The sequence below is a fragment of the Macadamia integrifolia genome, unplaced genomic scaffold, assembly GCF_013358625.1.
Source record: "Macadamia integrifolia cultivar HAES 741 unplaced genomic scaffold, SCU_Mint_v3 scaffold561, whole genome shotgun sequence".
In the NCBI taxonomy this organism is placed as follows: Eukaryota; Viridiplantae; Streptophyta; class Magnoliopsida; order Proteales; family Proteaceae; genus Macadamia; species Macadamia integrifolia.
In genome coordinates, this window is record NW_024870485.1 from 227,454 (window position 1) to 248,833 (window position 21,380).

At 41.0% G+C, this 21,380-nt stretch overlaps 1 protein-coding gene across 4 annotated transcripts in view; it reads right to left on the minus strand.

Moving 5' to 3' along the window:
* LOC122069238 (protein phosphatase methylesterase 1) overlaps positions 1-15,123 on the minus strand; it is a 52,790-nt gene extending 37,667 nt beyond the window's left edge. For 2 of the 4 annotated variants that reach the window (XR_006137407.1, XM_042633207.1), the window contains exons 1-7: positions 14,861-15,123; positions 13,268-13,352; positions 13,112-13,182; positions 7,761-7,875; positions 7,557-7,636; positions 6,498-6,582; positions 6,333-6,413 (exon numbers count right to left, since the gene is read on the minus strand). Coding sequence is in view for 2 of the 4 variants with exons in the window: in XM_042633207.1 (XP_042489141.1) it covers positions 6,333-6,413; positions 6,498-6,582; positions 7,557-7,636; positions 7,761-7,875; positions 13,112-13,182; positions 13,268-13,352; positions 14,861-14,964 (621 nt within the window). In the remaining 2 variants the exon portion in view is untranslated. The remainder of the gene's footprint in view (positions 1-6,332; positions 6,414-6,497; positions 6,583-7,556; positions 7,637-7,760; positions 7,876-13,111; positions 13,183-13,267; positions 13,353-14,860) is intronic. The other 2 variants (XR_006137408.1, XM_042633208.1) reach the window with 2 other exon arrangements.
* Between the last annotated feature and the right edge of the window lie 6,257 nt (positions 15,124-21,380).

Below are 21,380 nucleotides of genomic sequence, written 5' to 3' on the forward strand. Positions count from 1 at the left end.
GATTCTCTGATTGCCAAATGCCCTGAGGGACTCCTAGACTCTGAAGCTTCTCGCTGGTCCTCTTCTCTCATCGGCCATTTCCTAGGGAAGAGACCTCCTTTCCATCTGGTTAAGACCTCCCTGATGAAACAATGGAGGGTTGTCGGCTTTGTGGAAACTCCTGTTCAAATTCACTGAGGATTGCAACAGAACTCGCTGCCTTGAAGGTGGCCCATGGCTCGTAGGGAGAAAACCCATCTTCCTTCGTCCCTGGAACCGCCAGCTTCTCCTTAATCGAGTTGACTACTCTTCTAACCCTCTCTGGGTCACCCTGCCGGGACTCCATCTCCAACTTTGGTGTTCTAACGGTCTGAGTACGATTGGCTCAGTACTCAGAACTCCCCTCAACTCCGCACTCAAACCAACCGAAAGGATCATCTTGCCTATGCCAGAATCTGCGTTGAAGTCCCGGCCACAACCGCTCTTCCTTCCTCCATCTCTATTCAAGATGGAGACAGTCTCTACTTCCAACAATAGGTTGGCTACGATTGGCGCCCCTCGCAATGCCTCTGCTGTAGCGTATTTGGGCATGATTCTGAAGTCTGTCGGCCAAAAACTTCGGATGATGCCCCAGATGCTAATGTTGTAATCTTGACCCACCTTCGGGGTCTCTCCTCCAAGCGAGATCACTAAGTCATGTCGGCTTCTAACCGCCGCCCCTTCCTCCTCCGGCGAGAGGTAGGAGACGTTCCAGGCGTCGTAGCTTTCACCGCCCATCCATCCGGCGGTCCTGAGGCACCTTTACCCATCGGCCAAAATCGCTTCTCGATTCTGCAATCTGAGGTGGAAAACGTTGCTTGCATAACCATCCATGGCCCTGTCACTGTCTCCTCGACTGTAACTCTATCAAACTCCGCAGTCGCTGATAGTGCTTCACCCTCTTCTTCCTATGTAGAAGACACCTCTTCATTGGACCAGTCCTTTGAAGATGATTCCTCATCAGGTGATGAAGACTCCTCCATTTCGAACCTGTCCTCTGGCGACGATGCTTGGTCGAGGAGTTATAGATTGCCGCCCTTTCTGGAGGTAATGACATTACCTTAGAGGAGAACCCCTCTTTTATGGAATATCTAAATGCCACGCATCCTCCTCTGGTGGACCCCTTGGGCGGCGACACCCATAGTTGTCACAGCGTCAAATCGATCCAAGGCGGTGGAGGGGTGGCTAATCGATTTGGCGATGAATCGCCTATTATGGCATTGCCATGGCGGTCAAATCGCCCATGTGTCATTTTTTATTTTTCTTATTTTCTAAAGTTATTTAGTATGGTATTTTTTTATTTTCCCTATTTTCTAAAGTTATTTAGCATGCTACAAGCCTACAATATATACCCTATAACATATAAAACCAACATTGAGCAACATCAAATAATCAAAAATCAACATAGCCCTATCAAAATCACCCCGAATTTTACAAAAAATCGACCGCCTAGTAAATCAAGCGTGACTTGGCGTCCATGGCGGTGCCATGATGACTCCTATCAGCCAATGGTGACCGTCATTTGTGAGTCACGTAAATCGTAGCACTTCCATGAACTTCTTTTTCCGCTAGGACGCCAAATCACCACCTTGGCGACTCCTAGGCGAAGCCATGACAACTATGGCGACACCACTTCAGCCCATATCACTACGGTCAGCCCAGCCTCTACTATACCTTCGCTTGCCCATCAGCCTGGCCCCAGCCCATGACTCTGCCCCATCCTCCATGTCCCTAAATGGACATGCCTATAACATTCATCTTGAGCCCCCCACTGAGCCCATCACTGCCGACACCAACTCTTCTCCTATATCTGGATCCATTGGCTCGACCCGCCAGGCTCTTACAGGTCTGTCTTCTTCGCCCGTGTCTCCTAGCCTTTCAAAATAGCCAGTAGATGTTAAAAAGCCTCGAGGGCCCTCCTCCAAATCTACCTCCAACCTCTACTGCTCCTCCTTCCAAAGCCTACCGAAGAAATAGGAGAGCTCGCCCCGTGTTCAACCAGCTCCTCTTCGGAGCCTGTGATGCCTCTACCTTGAATGCATGATGACTCATGGCCTTGTTTGGAATCTCAGGGGTCTAAACTCTTCCCCGAAACAATCCGTTGTTCGCTTGCTTATTAAAGAAATCAGGCCTAGTTTTTGTTGTCTTTTAGAATCTCACATTAAAGAGCAATTGTTCCCTCGGATTGCCTCTTCCATTGCCCCTAGTTGGTCTTACCTCACAAATCACTCCCACCATCCAAATGGTCACATCTACCTCCTTTGGGATCCCTCCAAGCTCTCAATTTCTCTCATTTCTGCAATTTCCCAGCTTCTCCATCTCTCCATCTCTGACCCAGCCTATAACACCTCCCTCCTTGTAACATCCATTTATGCCTTTAACCGCATGCTCGACAGGGGCTCTCTTTGGAATGATCTTCGCAATTTGGCTTCCCAAGTGGGGTCCCACCCTGAGGTATTGGTGGGGACTTCAATGTAGTCCAGTTCTCCCATGAAAAACAAGGTGGTGGCCATCTATACTCAGCAAATATGGATGTTTTTAATAAATGCATTGAAGACTTAGTTGTGGTCCTGTGGACGATCTCCATTGTTCTGGTATTAAATTCTTTTGGAACAATAAAAGATCTAGGGTTGCCAGAATTGCTTGCAAGCTTGATAGAATGTTGGTTAACAAAGCTTGGCTGTCCTTGTTCCCATCCTCCCATGCCACTTTTGAACCTCCATCCACCTCCGACCATAGCCCCATTTCCATCCTTATCCATCCCTACACCTCTTTTGGCCCAAAACCTTTCAAATTTTTCGACATGTGGCCCTCCCACCTTGATTACCTATCCATTGTGCAATCAGCATGGTCCAAATCTGTCCATGCCCATTCGTCTCCCCTTATTGCTTTGGCTAGGAAGCTCAGGAATGTCAAGGCAGCCCTAAAGCTTTGGAATACTAACACTTTTGGGAACATTTCTTCCCTTGTTGCTGATTGCAGGAACAGGCTCTACTCCATTCAGCTTCAGCTTCAGAATGATTACCTCAACCTTTCTCTAGCTTAGGAAGAAAATTTGGAATCTGCAAATCTTGCATCCCTTTTGTCCAGTGAAGAAAGCTTCCTTGGGCAAAAATCCAGAATCACTTGGTTGGAACTGGGAGACTCTAACTCTTCCTATTTCCACCGTTCTTTTAAGGCCAGAAACAAATTCAATTCCATCACCAAGCTCACTTCCCCGGATGGCTCTCATGTTACCAAAGTGGATGAAATCAAAGAAGTGGATTTGAATCATTTCAAGGGTTTATTCAACCCTACCTTATCTCCAGCTGCCTTCCAGAATGGTCTCATCAACAAATTCATCCCAGATAATGTACCTCAAATGCTATAGTCTATTCCCTCTAATGAAGAGATTACTACTGCTATTCTCTCCCACAAAACCAGCAAAGCCCCAGGTCCAGATGGGTTCAGCATAGGGCTTCTACACCTCTGCTTGAGATATTATCAAAGAGGACTTGATCAAGATAGTAAAAAGCTTCTTCTTCAACCCCAGCCAAATCAAAGGCATTAGTCACACCTTCTTTTGCCTCATCCCCAAGCACAAGGGAGCTATTGCAATGAATAACTTTAGACCAATTTCTTTATGCAACCTTCTGTACAAGTTCATAGCCAAGATCCTAGCCATCCGTCTGCAGAAAGTGATTGACTCTCTGATTAGTGACAATCAATCAGCTTTCATCCCAGGAAGAAGTATTGGCGACAACATCCTCCTATGCCATAAGATAGTTAGAGGCTTAGATAGGAAAGGCCACCCCCTGCTGCTATCATGAAGATTGACATCCACAAGGCTTTTGATTCATTGAGATGAGACTTCATCATTTCTGTTCTTAACAAGATGGGGTTCCCTCCTACTTTTTCCAATTGGATCTTTCACTGCATTGCTTTCCCTAGGTTCTCAATTTTAGTTAATGGCAGCCCTGCCAGATTCTTCTCCTCTTCGGCTAGAATTAGACAGGGATGCCCTCTTTCCCCTTATATCTTTTGCCTGGCTATGGACGTTCTTTCTAGAAGCCTCCAATCTACCACGGATATGAATCTTACGGCCCCCATCCCGAAGTGCAAGGACTTAAAGCTCAGCCATCTTGCTTTTGCTAATGACCTGCTGATCTTCACCAAAGTAGATGGGCCTTCTATTGATGCTATTATGTCTTTCCTGGATCAATTTGCTATGATGTCTGGCCTCTATATCAATCCAAGGAAATCTCTCTTATTCCTATCTGGGATTTCGGATGGGACCAAAGCCACCTTTATTGAGAAAACTGGTTTTGACCTAGGATTCCTCCCAATCAAGTATTTGGGATTGCCTTTAATTCCTGCGAGGCTCACTGCTCATCATTGCTCTCCTATGTTGAACCTCATCAAAAAACACCTTCAGCTTTGGTAAGGAAAGCTCTTATCTTTTGCCGGGAGCCTTGAGCTTATTAGATCGGTCCTCCAAGCCTCCTATATTTACTGATCGGGAATCTATAAATGCCCAAGTCCATCTCTAAAAAATTGGAATCTATATTTGTTGCCTTCCTTTGAAAAGGGTGTGAATCCTCTAGATTTCGTTGTCCCCTTAGTTAGGTAGTGGTTTGTCTCCCCAAGAAGGAAGGTGGTTTGGCTTGAGGAGGATCAAGGATGTGAACATTGCACGAACCCTCAAATTGATCTGAAAGTGGTCTCAAAAAGGAAAAGGGTCTACTCTAACATGCTCAAGCAAGACTCCTTCTGTCTGTGCGCATCCCCTCGGATGCCTCTTGGGTGTGGCGTAAGATGATCTCCCTCAAAACTTGCTTCTAGAGCTATTTCATCTCGGATTGGCGATGGTTCCTCCACCTTCCTCTAGCTTGACCATTGGCACCCAATGTGGCTCCTCTCCAGTATCCTCAGTGCTCAAAGCATCTACAGTTCTGGGCTCTACAAGCTTGCCAAGGTTGCTGATATTATTTCTTCAAGATCATGCCCCCCCCCCCCGCTCCTTCTCCCCTGATGGCTAATATTTGGAATTCTCTGCCTACCATCTCTTCTAATGACCTCCCAAGAAGAGACAAGACACCCTTCTGTGGACCCATTCCCCAAAAGGTTTTTTTCAACCAAAGCGGCTTGGGATTTTGTCCGACATCAGGGCCCCTCTTCCCCTTGGCACAAGCTCATCTGGTTCAAGTATCATATTCCTAGGCAAAGCTTTACAGCTTGGAGAGTTTTCACGAAATGCCTCCCCACGCAATCTTTCCTCATTCAGAGAACGATTCCTGCCCCTCTGGCCTGCTATCTATATGGCTCTGAGCCGGAAGACATTGAGCACCTCTTCTTTGCTTGCCCTGTCTCTTCCTCCATCTGGGCTTTAGTTCACTCCAAGTGCTAGCCGACCAGCAGAAGAATTCTCCCCTTCCATAGGGAGTGGATCTGGATGGATATGACCTTCCCTGGGAAGACCATTTGTGATGTTGTGGGCAAACTTGCCTTCTGTGCAGCCATTAACCAAATTTGGATGGAAAAGAATCATAGAAAATGAACCTCCAACTCTTGGCATATTGGAAAGATTTGGAAATCCATCTTTTTTTATGTTAAAGCCAAGCTCTCAAAAGTCTCATCCTCTTGACCCCCTTGCCCAATAAATTCTCACATTGTGGCCTCCTGGGAGCTTCCTAGATCTATGATTAAGAGCCCGGACTCTCACTGATATCCCCCCTCCTTATCTCTCCCCCTCCCCTCTCTAGGGGCATGTATATATTTTCTTCTCCTTTGGTAATGAATTATTTATTCACCCAAAAAAAAACTTGTCTGAATATAAAAAAGAGGAGAATTCTCACAGCAACTAATATGTTTGGGAGCTATTTACCATCCTATCTACCAGAAACGGGATTATAGAACTTCTTGATGACATAAATTATACAAGTAAGCTGGACTTCCATGAGATGGTTCAACATCGTCAAACACAAGCAATAATAATAACCTGATTAGAATTGCAAGGGTCCAAGCTTGATTGTTGCATCCTTCAAGTACAATATCACAAATGAGAACCTCAATATCAAATAAGATAGCACAGGCCATCAAGACATTGAGTACTTGAGTTAGGTTGCTGAAGTGAATAAAGAAAATGTGGATGGTTGTTCCGATAAGAGAAATAACAAGATAAGCAGGTTGGCCAGAGGATAGAATGAGGACTAAAAGTTGCTGTTGGATAGAAAATGCCTTGATAACATGATATATATAATCTCAAACTCAATACAAGTGAAAAATGAAAGGTAAAAAATATATAGGAGTACATAATGTTAAAGGTGAGGTGATACCGCTTTTTCAATAGTGTGAAAATGCTGCATTCTGCTTGATAGGACCTTTTGCATGTGAATCAATGAAGCCATGGCTGTTCCCTGAATTTTCACTTACTGATCAGTATAGCTGTCATCTACCATATAGTTTCAGGAACTCTTGAATGACTTTGCTGAAAAACAAACCTCTACAACATCTACAACAATCATCCCAGCCAAGCTTGAAATCGCCTTCCTTGCAGCAACATGTACTGCAACTGAACCTCCCATGCTGAAAACAGGCAGTAATGAATATGAATCTAAGTCAACATGAATGATACAATGGGAAAGGAGCATCAAAAGGTGCTAGATATTCCGCTAGTAACATGTTTTATCAAGTGAGAGCTTGATTGAAGGATTAAAATCGCCATCAACAGTCTCTTCTGCAAAAAATCATTTGAGATGAGTAAAAACATATTCATGTTGCACAATAGCATTTTTTTTTTTTTTCGTGACCAAGCACAATTGCACCTTAAGGCTAAAATCACAGATCATGGCATAGATCGTATTCAGAACAAACATCGTGTTTGTAACCCTCCATAAAGAAATACTTAATATGAGAGATTTTGACTACATCAATTTACTTCTGTATAGTTAGGAACACAGCAACCCCAAAACAAGGTTAGGAAAAAGCAATGAAGATCCAGAGAAAAATATTTTACCGTCACAAGAATAATCAGTTAATTATGTCAATACCCAATGGAGATTTAAAGACCAAGAAGCAACTGAGTGACCTTCACAAATTCCTTATGCCAACCCTAAGAAACCTCACAAACCACTACTTAAGTATGCTCATGAAGTTAAGGAGAGAGATGCGAATATCCGAAGTTGTGCTTGTCCTCATCTAGTAATGTCTGTTAATGACAAGAAAATGATATGACAAGTGTAAAGGGCTGATCAGTTGAGGTGTCCCTCTCCCTCATATAGGGGGTCCAATTCCAGACTACATCGAATTGTGTAGCATCCTGCGAATATTTTATACAGGTTTATTTTGGTAATATTAATTAGGGCAAAGGAACTCTGACCGTCCCTGCGTGATCAATGCTCCAACACGCATTCCCATTGGCCCACAGACCAGCACAGTAGCCACAGGGCAGGTAGAATTCTGTCTCCCTATTAATTAATGTCTAATCGTTTTCTCAGAAAAAGAAGAAGAAAATTATATATAATGGCCTGAAATAACATTAGGATTGAAAGGGGAAAAACCTGTGGCCAACAAGCACAATTGCAGGAGGAGTATCTCCATATACTGTCTTCAAAACAGCCAAAACATCATTGCATAGAGTCTGCAAACAATCATGTGCCATTTCATTTTTATGCAAAGTGATGATTTATGGGAAGCAAACTCAAACTAGCCAATTTCAATACGCAACAAAAATATGGTAGTACTCATTCTCAAGTAATATCTACCTCAATAGATAGGTCCAAATCATTTTCTGTGCATGACTTCCCATGTCCTCTCAAGTCCATAGCAACTACTCGAGCCCTCTCCTTGATCTTACTTGCTGCCAACCCAAATGAAAGCCTGACAAAGAAATAATAATTTTAATAAATATACCATGGAAATAAAGCTTGGAAAAATGAAAATAATGAATTAGTATACACACATAAAAGCTTGAGAAAACAAATAAACAACAATTACTAGTGAAGAAAAATGTTATAAATAATTTGGATATAAAAAAAAAAGGGGTACCTCGGACCTTATAAAATTCATACTTGAAGCTATTACCAGAGTATTTCCAAAGCTGAATCCTTTTTCTCATGAGGTCAAGCATGGGGGAGCAATGGTGGGCAGTAAGCCTGGCAGAGATGAGAGGCAGACCTAAGTATTTAACAGGGAGAGAGCCAAGGGAGAACCCCATAAGCTGAAGGAGATGGGATTTGGAGGCATTAGAGACTCCGGAGAGGAAAAGACAGGATTTAAGGAGGTTGATGTGAAGACCAGAGAGATTCTCGAAAAGATGGAGAAAGGTCATAATGGAGGAAATGGAACCAGGATCAGCTTTTCAGAAGATCATGAGATCATAACAAAAGCTAAGTGGGTGAGAAGGAGGGATTTGCATTTAGGGATAAGGGAGATGAGGTGATGGTCAGTGGAAGATTGAATGGATCTAGACAGGACCTCAATTGAGAGAGAGGAAAGGAATGGGGATAAAGGACAACCTTGCCGAATACCCACAGTAGAAGAGAAGAAACCCGTCGGTCTACCATTCACAAGGACTTGGAAGCGGGGAGAGGAGATGCAAGAATGAATCCAACAGACAAACACATGGGGGAAAGAAATCTGAAGGACTTTGAAGATGAAGTCCCATTTTATGGAGTCAAAGGCTTTGTGGATGTCAATCTTAAGGAGAGTAGCAGAAGAATGGGATTTCCTATCAAAACCTCTGACAATCTCATGACACGGGATAATATTATCCACAATGCTCCTCATAGCTATAAATGCCGATTGGTTGGCACTGACTAAGGAGTCAACGACCAATTGGATTCGACTGAGAAGGACCTTGGCAATGAACTTGTAGAGGAGATTGCAGAGAGAGATGGACCTAAAGTCAAACATAGAGAAAGCACCTTCCTTCTTGGGGATGAGGGAGAGGAATGTTTGATTTGTCCCATTGGCCTGATTGGGATTAAGGAAGAAATTACGGATGACAACAATTAGATCAGGCTTGATAATATTCCAACAAGAAGAGAAGAATCCCATACTGAAACCATCGGGCCCAGAGGCTTTGTTGGTTTTATGGGAAAGGATGGCAGGGAGGATTTCTTCATCAGAAGGAATGGATTGAAGAGAGGAACACATATGCTTAGGGATGAATTTATTGAGAAGGTTGGGGGGGGGGGGGGAGGGGAGAGGAATAGGAGAGGGAGGGAGGCAGAAGAGGTTCTCAAAGTAGGACACAACTTCAGATTTGATGCCTTTGGGATTGCACAAAATGGAACCATCACTAGAAGTGAGAAGAGGGATGGAGTTGGTATTTGATCTAGCTTTGAGGGAGTGGTGGAAGAATGCAGAATTGGAATTCCCCAACCAAAGCCACTTGATTCTAGATTTTTTACGGAAAAAGCTTTCTTCCTAGGCAAGGAGGGAGGAGAGCTCAACGGAGACGGAGTGCTCCTCAATAGCAAGAGACAGGTTGGGGAGGTCAACCTGAAGTCTAGTTTGAATGGACTCAAGCTTAAGCTTAGAAGAAAACACTCTGGAAGAGATGTTCCCGAACGAGGAGAGGTTCTAACTCTTGAGAGCAGTCTTGACATTGCGAAGCTTTCTCGCAAAGGAGCTGAGGGGGGAGGAGAAAGCGTGGACAGGGATGTCCCAAGCATCTTTGACAATGGAAAGGTAATCCTAGTGAAGGGTCCACATGTCAAAAAACTTAAAAGACTTAGAGCCGAAGAAAATAAAAGGGCAAACAAGGAGAGAGATTGGACTATGGTCGGAGATACTAGGGAAATCAAAGGAGGCATAAGAGGAAGGGAAGGAAAAAAGGCAAGATTCATTGACCAAAACCCTGTCGATTTTGCAGGCAATCCGATTAGATCCTTGCCGATGATTCTGCTAAGTGTGCTTAACTCTCAACCATCTCAAATCATTGACATTAAGATCCTCAATACATTTATTAAAAGCATCAACAAAGGAGCTATCAATAGGATCACCACCGAGCTTCTTGTAACTAAATCTATCACATTAAAATCTTTCACAATCCCCCGGGGAAGGTTTTCGGTGGAGGGGGAGATGAAGCAAAGATCAAACCAAAAAGAGGTTCTATCTTGGGCACGGTTCAAGGCATAAATGATGGAGAAGAAGCAGAAGGAAGAGCCGGAGGGATCAAAGATGGAAAAGTGGATGAATTGAGAAGAGGAAGAAATATTGGAAACCTGGAGCTTGAGAGGATTCCAAAGGATCCAGATGCGCCCAATACAGAAATGAGCATAATTGGAGAGGAAAGACCAAAAGGAGGCTATGGAGGCGGCAATGCGGGAAGCATTGGGCTCAAGGACACGAGTTTCGAGGAGGCAATAGAGCTCAACATGAGAGTAACAGACGAGATCAAACATCAGCATGCTTAGCTGAGGTGTTTAGACCTTGCCACCTTGGACATTCCAAATGATCCAAGGGGTCATGGGGAAGCATGGTGGTGGGTTTCAAGAGCTAGGATGATCTGGAAGAGAATTGCTGCAAACCAGTAGCAGAATTGATAGAAGAGGAACTGAAAGAGGGCCGTTGTTGACCGGCAGCTTTGTTGGAATGACGGTGCTGGTATTCCTTGATGGGGGAGGGCCAGTGAGCACCTAAAAGCGATGGGGAAGCACCTTCCAAGGTGGTGGCCAGCCAGGGGGCAGACGAAAAAGCACCAGGAGAAGGCCTAATGTAGAAGTAGGTTACACAAGGCGGCTACTCCCAATTTATTACAGCCCCAAACCAGTACAGAGATGACACTCCAGAAATCAGAATTAGAAGTAGGAAATAAAGGAACAAAAGACCAGAAATAACCCCCAAACACTACTTCTAAAAGCAAAGATTAAACCAGTAGCAAGAAACAACAACCAATACCCTAGGGAAAGAAGCCTGCGGCTATGGACTATGGTTATTAAGGGTACCTGCGGTTGGAGATGTGAGGCTCAGATGGAGCCCAAACTAGAGCCGATTGTAGGCCCTAGGGTGTAGAGTAAAACCCTCAAAGATCTCTGAATTCTGTCGGCTGGTGTAGGAGATCTGCACTTTCTTGATTTCAGACTTTTAGAGAGAGAAAATGGGGAATCTTCAAGAACCGCAGCAGGTCACCTTGGATGGCCTTCAAATTAGGATCGATTGATCCTTTAGCAGCCTGGAACAAACCCTGAAAAGGGGTTGCAGATCAGAACTCAGAATTGGAAGATATGGGAGATCGACTGGACTTCAAAACCTTAACTTCTTGCTGGTCGATCCTGGCTTTCAGGAACCTTAAACAGAATTTCTTGAATCTCACAGTAGCAATAACAAAGAACAGCAAATAAAACAGAGAAAGAAAGAGTAATCATGAGAGAGATGTGGGTGGGAATGGCTATCTCAGCCCAGGCATCTCACCCACGGCTATCTCGGCTGTTTAGAAGCAATTAACTGCAATAATCTTTGTTTATTCAAGTCTGGGCTGGGCTTTCTTCCTGCGATAGCTCAGCCCATAATGTGGATCTACATCAAGGTCCAGACTGGGGCCATCGGGGGAGGCAGAGATCAGGCTAGAAAGGGTTGAGGAAGCACTAGCCTGAGAAAACGGGAGCTTGATCATGGCTGCAGGGGTGGGAAGGGGGGGCGCAGGCTGGGCCTGCACGGACCCAAAAATTGTCTAAAGGTATGATTCTTGCTTTGGTGGTTGTTGGGATCTGTTTAGAAGTGTTGTGTTGTGTGCAGAGTGAGTGTGCATCTTCTGGTAGGCCTAACCAATCTTGGTTGAAAGCGGGAGTACATATGAGCTATAGTTCGTAAAATTGGGATTGCCCAGCCAGTGATGTATTGTAGGTTCTGCTTTAGTTTTGGAAGTTGGCAATTCAGTTCAATGAGTTCAGGGACAGCGAAAAGGGATCATTTTATAAACTATTGATCCACCCCCCTCTCAATAGTGAAGTCGGTTCATGACAACATGCTATTGATCTAGTGTCGAGGTTGGTTTTGCCTAATCTTCCCACTTATCTTTTCAGCCCTATTGGCCATGCCGAGCTCAAGAGAAAAGTGGATGAGCTGCTGAGGAAAAGATTTATTAGAAAGCATGAGCCCATGTATCGTACCAGCCCTACTCACTCTGAAGAAAGAGGGATTTTGGCCCATGGGTGATTTATATGCTCCAGCACTAGGGGGAGTGTTAAGATATGTACCACACGGGTATTTCTGTTATACCCTGCAGTACTTTATTGTGTTTGTAGTTTATTGACCACGACAGGGGGAGTGTACGTATCGTGGTGTATGTCTAGTTGTTTAGATGTTTATTGTTTTATTATCTTTGTAATTACTTGTAACTACACTTATATTCTTAGTAGGTTTCCTACTAAGAAACCTACTAAGAATATACTTTCTGATATTATAACTATAGGGGTGTTGACCACAATGATGTAAGCTGATCTATCATAGTCAGTAGTGTTCTTATCTCTCCCTATCTTCTTCTTCTTCTCTTCTAAGGACTGGTTAGAATTCTTTGCTGCTACAATTATTTTTGTGGAGAAACAGAGTTTTGCCTGTTTTGCACTTTGTGGTCTTAGAACCACATCACAGGCCTCCCTAATGCCTCCTTTGAGGTTTTCATATGAATCACACTTTTTGTTCTTCAGTTGCAATTTTTCTGCTAGCAACACAAGAAAGAATGCACTTTCACGCTTGCAGCATAATACTCCAGTGCTGTGACAATATTCCATTCCTTACTTCCATTAGGTGATTTGCAGGAAAAACAAACAGAAACCCCACTACAAACGGATAATTAAAAGTATAGCTGCCAAGGCGTCGCCTAGGCGTCCAGGGTCCCTTGCTCGAAAGGCGCCTTGTTGCCAAGGTGTCACCTAATCGCGTTGATTTCCCCCCCCCCCGCCTCCTTGGCAACTATGATTAACAGATAGATTCTTCCTTCATTAATTAAGCCAGTCCAAAATTTTCTTCTTTTGATATTGATAAGTGACAACTGACAAGAATTTTCAAGCTGCCAAATACTTGAGTGTCATTATCAAGCATGCAATCAACCACTCAATAGTAAAAATAATATCTGATGATGTTTGTAACTGGAGGTAGAGGTGTATACCCTGAATAACCACCTCCATGCAGACAAAAAACAACTGGTCCTTCAGATCCTGCTAAATATACATGAAATACCTAATCAACAAAGAACATTAGATGAGTAGAAATTCTTTCTATACTTTACATGTATTTAAATAATTAATGTAGAACAACTACTCACATCATTGGAACCTGGAATGCAAATATCATCCTCTCGATCGAAATAGCCAGACCATTCTAAAGGGGAGTATTTTTGTAAAGATGTCCTACATGCATATTATTAACTTCATGAGATTAATAACCCCAGTTAACTCGGGAGGAGAGAGAGAGTATAGAAACAGAATATGTTGACCAATTGCATAATTTTCTAGGAACAAGGCAATTGCAAGTCTTGTGAGATTTTCTCTTTCAACAACTTGAATGGTCTGAAATTCACAAAGAAACATCATAACGCTACCTTTTTTCGTTCAACTACATAATGAACAAGTTTAATAAGGATTTCAATTCCCCAATTTTACCAACCAATTATCAACCAGTATTGCTGCCATGACATGGCAAAGCCAATCCTTAGAAGAACATTATTCACTTAGTTGGCTATATTTAGCCTAAGAACATATAATGGTTTTTTTTTTTTTTTTTTTTTTGGATGATTGTAACTTTTCAATTATTTTCAAAAAAAAAAAATATAATGGTTGCTCGCTTGTATATACACTCAATTATAGTCAAGGGACACAAGAAATAACTGACAGTTTAACTGCTACTTAATAATTCAGAAGATCTGCACAGGCTAAGGAGTTAGTTCTTGAATCCATTTGTTATTCAATTTGGCTACCTATTAGCCTGAAAATTTACAAACCATAGCAGAATGTATAATCTCAAAGTCCCAATAGTTGGAACACAAGGACTATGAGACCCTTACCTATTTTTAGGTAGCAACATAAGGTAATGGGCGTGGCTCTTTCCTCTTATTCTCATCTTCCTACTCTCATTTTTCTTTTCCCCTCTCTCATCTTTCCATCTCTTCCTTCCCCCTTTTCTGTTTGGACTTTTCTATTTTGTTCTGTATGGATCCATGTAGCCAACCCCATTAAGTTGGGATAAAGCTAAGTTTGTAGTTGTTGTTGTTTGTTGTTGAAAATAATGTAAGGGCATACCCACTCCGGAGTTTGGGGATGGTCATAATGTACACAGCCTCAAACCCCCCTGGGCGCTTTCCAGAGAAGCTGTTTCCTGACTCAAACCCTTGACCACTTGGTCACAATGGAGCAAACTTACCGTTGCACCAAGGTCCACCCTCAATAAGCAACATAAGGTATCCTATATATTAATATAAAGGAGAAACAGGCGTACATCAAGGTGAACAAAGTTGACAAATATGTTTAGGATGGACAGCATTGCTAAGAAAAGTTACATGGACTGCGTATCACCAAAAAGCAGAACTTAAAGAGATGGAAATCCAAAATTAGTTTACCCCACTCAGAGAAAATTAACTCTTTCCACCCTACATAATTCTGTCTTTGAATAAACCAGACTAGTACATCATAACAGAGCCTAAGAAACACCTGAGATTATTTTTCAAACATTATATGGTTTCTCTTATTCCCAATACCCCAAGTGATCGCTTCACAAATCATCTTCCAAAGTAAACAACCATTTCTTCTCAAAACGGATCAAAGTTTGGGCTCAATACAAGAGATCAAAAAATTGGACGGGTAATTTTGATCTAAAAGGAAAAAAATAGGGGGTCAGAATCAGAATGGAAAGAAGAACTTACCGCGTTGCTGGATGATGGGGAATGTTGGAGAAAGCAGAGGGCTTTTGAGGCTCTTCTTCCTCTAAGCTATCCTCCGGAAGAGAAGTGAGGTTCGAAGGTTCCATCTTTGTAGAAATGAAAAAATTCTGTTCAGCAACTTACGATCGGAAGAGAGAAGAATTCAATCTGTTTATGTTTTATTCTTGCCGTGTCTCAACTCTCAACTTTGAACAAAACCTTCTTTCTTTCACCAGATTTTCCTTGTTTGATACTTCGTACTTGCTTTGTCCTGGGACTACAGAGTCGGGTTTCTACATCCCCTCCCTAGCTATGTTTGGAAGCCAAGAAAATAAATGAAAAGAAAAAAAATTCAAAAAAAAAAAATTGAATTTAAAGAAATAGATAGACATATGTCTTTGCTTGGAATTCAAAGAATCGGGTTTTTACATCCCGTCTATATTTTTGCATGGATCTTTGCACTCGTTCTTGTTTAAAACTACTATGTAACCTATCTCATTAAGTTGGGATAAGGTTTTGGATGTTATTATTGTTGTAGATGGACACATAAAAACACATTGTGTAATTATGATTTTTCTCATATTTTATCTTTTGTACTATTTTTTTTTTTCTTTTCTTGATTTCCAAACATAGCCTAAAATGTGAATTTTCTTTTTTTCTTTCTTTTATGAGAACGAATATAAAAATTAGGGAAAGAATCCTCTACCTGGGAGCATGGTTCCTTCACCAACACGAGAGTCACTAGGGGCGCACTTGGAAGCATTAATAAAATTGGCATTTCCACCTTTCATGGGGGTAGGGGAGTCGTTTCACCCCAATCCTTTTTTGCCTTAGACTCTAGATAGAGTCATTTTTTTCCTATATAAAATAACAAAAAGGGAAGGGATTCATGCACGAAAAATTGCTCCCATGGACTTTGTTTTATAAGATATGAGGTGTTCTAGTTATTTCAAATGGACATTTATACACTTCTCACTACATTTAATGCAAGACGGGCACTTGCATGGTCACACATGAAAACAATTGCCTTGACAGTATAAGTTTGATGCATCATGCACAACAGTCGTAGTTACATTGCAGAACTTAGCTTTTGAAGCTAACCTATGACTTATAGATAGAAAACAAGCATCCTTAATGGTCATCTTTACATCAATCCTCAAAGATAAAAGAAAAGGTTGTTAATAGAGTTCGCAACAACTCCCAAGGCCATCCAACTTGATTGCTCTGCCCACCCACACTTCTACTCTCTTGTACACCTTGCCAAACACCTATTGCAAACCCTACAAGATGCTCCTAGCCTTTGGTGCCATCACGTTTCTTGAAAACCCACAATTCATAGAAGCAAGGATAATTTTTTATTTAAATAGAACTACAACAGCCCAACCTACAACACAGGAGAGAAATCGAAGCAATAGCTGCCCATCCTAACGGAATACCTTTCACCGAACATCACAGTAGCAACACCATAGGGCACTAAAGAGCCCGTACACATTTAATGTTTGGTTGAATAATAGATCATGCATCAAAATCAACACATGTTTTGAGGCGATTCAAGTAGTCTGATCAAAACAACCATCACAAATTATAATCAGATGATCCATAGAACTTAGAAAGGGATATATAATGGAATGCAAGGTCACCAACCCACTTGTTAATAATTTGAAGAATCAAAGAGGGAGTAGAAGCCACAATTTGGAATACACATCTTTGTTGCAAAACAACCAAAATGAAATACATGGTAATAGTAGAAATGGACAATAGATGAGATTTCTCAGAAAATGACGGAGGAAGAATAGCATACCAAGGAGTCAAGCAAATCATTAAGCAAACAAGATTGAAGGTACTTTGCGCAATCCCCAATGGCCTTGTAGCTTAAATATGCTTCAAGGTAGAGCAATGTTAAAATAAAGGGTAATTTACAATGCCACCCCCTTGAGTATGCCAATATTCAGACTAGTGTAACAATAGGTTCAATAACATATCGATTCTAATCAATTTAAAACCCACAATTTCACTTCTTAAAACCAAAACCAAATTGTTTTTTCTTTCAATACCAAAACTAAACTGACGAATAAACATTTTTTTCAGCTCTTGTTTAAATAGTTTGATTCGGTTGAGGTTAACAATTCAAACTCATAGGGATAATAATACTTTAAATGACCTTTTGCATGATAGTAGTTGCGCTAAAACTAAATATTGGTCACATCGACTTGGCCAGTGGTAGTCCAAGGTAGACTAGGGATAATATATGAGGTTGCCATAAGGAAGGGATTCGTCTTCTTTTATGAGAGGTGATTGCCCAGGTCTTGCCCATAGCTATTTGGACGATCGTCACGTGTCCAAGTGGTGATCCAACGGTTTAACTTCTACTAACTAGAACTAAATGTTATAGAAAGAGACACCGAGAGTCATTGGATCACTACTTGGATACGTGGTGATCGTCCAGCTCGCCACTCAAGAGAAGTTCCAAAATCCATAAGGAAGTGGGGTTAGGAGACACATGACAGGTGATAAGGTTAGATGGGTGATGGGTGATGGGTGGCTACCAAAAGATAGTGGATTGAATTGGGTTCAAGTGGGTTAAAGGAAAAAGGAGAAAATATATAAAAGGCAAAGAATGCCTGTCTTCAATAGGCTACAAGAGAAGATGAAACAAATGACATCAAGCCATCACTAGAGGTGGGTGGTCTACAAAACCAAATCAAGTACTATCCCTCAACAAAAGCTAGCGGATTGGCATGTATGTTTTGGTGAGTATGCTTCCCAAAACATAGTGGGTGGTCTACAGTGCCTGTCTCCACCAAGAGGTTGTTTTGGCAAGCATGCTTTCTACTTAGAATAATGGATAGGCAATTGTCCAGCACATCAATCATGATGTCCTGCGCGTTGATCTGTCTCGGTTTAGACCACTGTTAGTTAAAACGGAAACGGCAAAAAAGCAGAAACATATGGTACGAGTTTTAAACAGATAAAAACGATGAACGGTACGATCAAAAAAATGATCAAAAAAATAGGGAATGGCAAACGGACGAAAACGAACAGTACAGTATTAAATGTGTAGATTTTTTAAAAACGAAACAAAAAAAACGGTAGTATACTCATGCAATTTGAGAGATTATTACCTATATACATGCAACTAATGTTCCAAAAGCTCTGAAAGTCTCAAGATAAAATAGCCCAATGGGCTACAAGAAAATGAGATGTTGCTAGCTTTAACTTCTCCTTACTCAATGGGCTATAAGAAGACGAGATTTTTTTTCCTATAGATAGTATGGAAGTTAAAAACCAAAAACCAAGTACCATATTATCTTCACTCTTCACTTTTACTAATAGGTTTTTTTTTTTTTTAAATTAATTAAATTTTTTTAATAAAATTCCTATTTTATCCTTAAAAAGCAGATACGCATTTAAAATGGCCATTTAAAACCCGTTTAAAACAGATTCTTTTGCAGTTTCCATTTTTTTCCGTATTGTATAATGGCATACGGGAAACCATTGTTTTAAATGGAAAAAAAAACGCAACCGTGTTTACAATGGTATAGACTTGTTACAAAACAATCTTTAGTTTCTTTCCCTCCATGTATGGTAGATACTCGCATAGAAGACCAAATTCCCCTTTCTCTTGATATTAGAATTGTTTGCGAGGAGAAGGTGAGTGGTAATGAGGATCCAACAACTGAGGTGCATGCCAAGATCTTTCTAGCCATTGAATTTCACTGCCACTCACCATAGAGGATTTCTTTCTCTTGTGGTTCCAAAGCCCCCAACTGCTTTGCCACCAAATTACCTCTCTAGTCACATATGAACCATATATTAAGGATTTTCTTATTACCACTCCTTATTTTTTTATTTGTTTTGATAGAATTATCGGCACCCCTTAAGATGTCAAAATAATATGTAACACCTTTTAATATTTTTCCCTACTAATTTAATATATATATATATATATATATATAGTAATGATGATGTGAAATGATAATATATATAGTAATGATGATAGAAATTATCATTTCACATTTGTATTCAAAAAATATATAAGACAATGTCAGTTTTTAATAATAATATAGTGATAAATCACTTTCAAATTAATTATTTTATCTAAAACCTTATTTTATATCTCTAACTATAGAACTTTCAAAAATTAGACAAAGGGCAATCAAAAGAACATAAAAATTTCTAAATACACCTATAAAAATGTCATAAGATATTCCTATATTTTAGAAGACTCTCAAACAATAGTTGGGTCTAATATGCTCTCTTCTTACCTTTAAAAAAAAAAAAAAAAAAAAAAAAAGAAGAAGCTATGTCTTATATCATGACCTGATTATTATTCGGACATGGTCAAATCAGGTCAGGTACATTAGGTCATCCTAAGGATTATTTTTATGATGTGATCATATTGAGATCTTCCTCTTCATGTTGGCCACCTTGTGCTCCTTTTGCTGGTTCTACGATGCTATTGACTTCATCCGTTTCCTTCTTGCATCGGAGCAATTCAAGTAAACCTTCAAGTGCAACTTTAGGACTCTCACTCTTCATGAGCTCCTCAGCAACCATTGCAGGGGTGACCTCCACTTTCTTTATGAGCTCTTCAATCTCTTGAAAAAGCTCATGTTCATGAATTTGGAGGTAATTAGAGGCAAGAAGCTTGAACCCACAAGGTGTGCAAAATGACATGTGAACATGCATGTCCATGCGGCCGGGGCGAAGCAATGCATGGTCTAGTCGGTCCTTGTGGTTGGTTGTGAACACAATGATCCGCTCATCTCCACAACTTGACCATATGCCATCCGTAAAATTTAGTAGCCCTGATAGAGTTACCTGTGGATTTCGATGATCAAACCACTCGCAAAATCAATCACAAAATATATCTAATCAAAAGGTGAATTGAGAAAATGGTATGGCAACAAAGATTTGGCATCAATCAAAAGTTGAAGATTCAGCCTAACCAAAAACAGTTCGAATCAAACAATTGATATCACCGTACACTCATCTAAGGGTGTCAATTTATCCGGTTCTAGGCTATTGGTCCAGTTCCTTAACGGTTCCAATCCTAAGGAGTCAGGATCTAAGCCAGACTACTAAACGCATGGTTCTAAACCTGAGATCCATGACTATTGACTAATATTGGGTGTGCCAGTTCTAATTCCTAATTGGTTCCAAGTGGTTGAAAAAAAAAAAAATCCCCAACGCATATTGCATAATATAGTAATTCACCTGTTTCAATCACAAGAGATATGCAATCCACCATCAATTTTTTTTCCACTAATCATATTGAACTGATCGATAATACCTCTTGTTTTATATTCAATTAATAAGTAGAAACACCACCACACTCATAAATTCGGATTATTTTAAAATAATACATGAGGCAAGAGGTACTAGTCAAAATTGAAAAACTAGAAAAACAAAACGCTTGACCTTAGTTCTCAAGATAATTAGTCTTAAGACTTATATAATAGATATAGGTTTAGGATGTGGATTTATTTTGATTTCACCGATCCCGTTCCAACAATTCCTAGTGGGTCGATCGATTCTAAAATTGTTGGGAGACCAATAACTTAATCAATCGGTAGATCTAGAACCGGACCAATGAGCAATTGGGTTTATCACAATTCCTAACAAGTCGCTTCCAGTCCGATTCCCGGTCTGATAAAATTAAAACCCTTATCAACTCATCAAACCTAACAAAATTTAGTTGCTGCCCCGGTTCCGTGGCAATCAAAGAAATGAAATCTTAAAGGGTAATTTTAGAAAATACAAAAACCTAAAAGGTATTTATAAACCCTAGACGAAAATGAATTATTCCATTTCTTTGACTACCAGCAACCCAGGTAGCAGCCAAATTTTTTCCCATGAAAACTATGCGATTGTGTGGCTCTAGCCTTGGCAAGTCAATCTTGAAATTGAGGCCAAATCCGCTCCTGGACCATGATCTCCTGCAACAATCTCACACCATCCATTGGGTATGGATATACAGTATGAGCTTGTTACAGGAAGTGGGATTTTTCTTCTTTCTTTTTTTCTTCTAGTAGCTCAGGATAGAGTAGGTCAGTCGTTAATTGAATGTCATAGGTTCGAATCCTACTTAGGAAAATGTTCGAGTTTCTTGTTCATGATGCTCGCTTCTTGATATCGTATCTCTAAAAGGAAGGAAAAGAGAAGGGGGGAGGACATGAAACCAAAGCCCTGAAAATTCCCAATAAGGGATCAATAAGAAGTAAGTTGTTGAGTTAGCCTAGCCTGACCTACCCTACTATGGTATAATATAGTAGGTGAGTGAGTTGGCGAAGACACTTAGGCTAGTAGAGAAGAGAGCGTCGATGCATAACCTTCATTCTACTGCGCTACGCAAAGGTTACAAAGTCACTTAGCTCGACGATAATTAGGAGAGTCAAGGGGGAAGTACCCACACCCAATGGATAGTGTGAGATTGTTGCAGGAGGCCATGGTCCAAGAGAGGATTCGGGCTCCAATTAACTCTCTCTCTCTCTCTCTCTCTCTCTCTCTCTCTCTCTCTCTC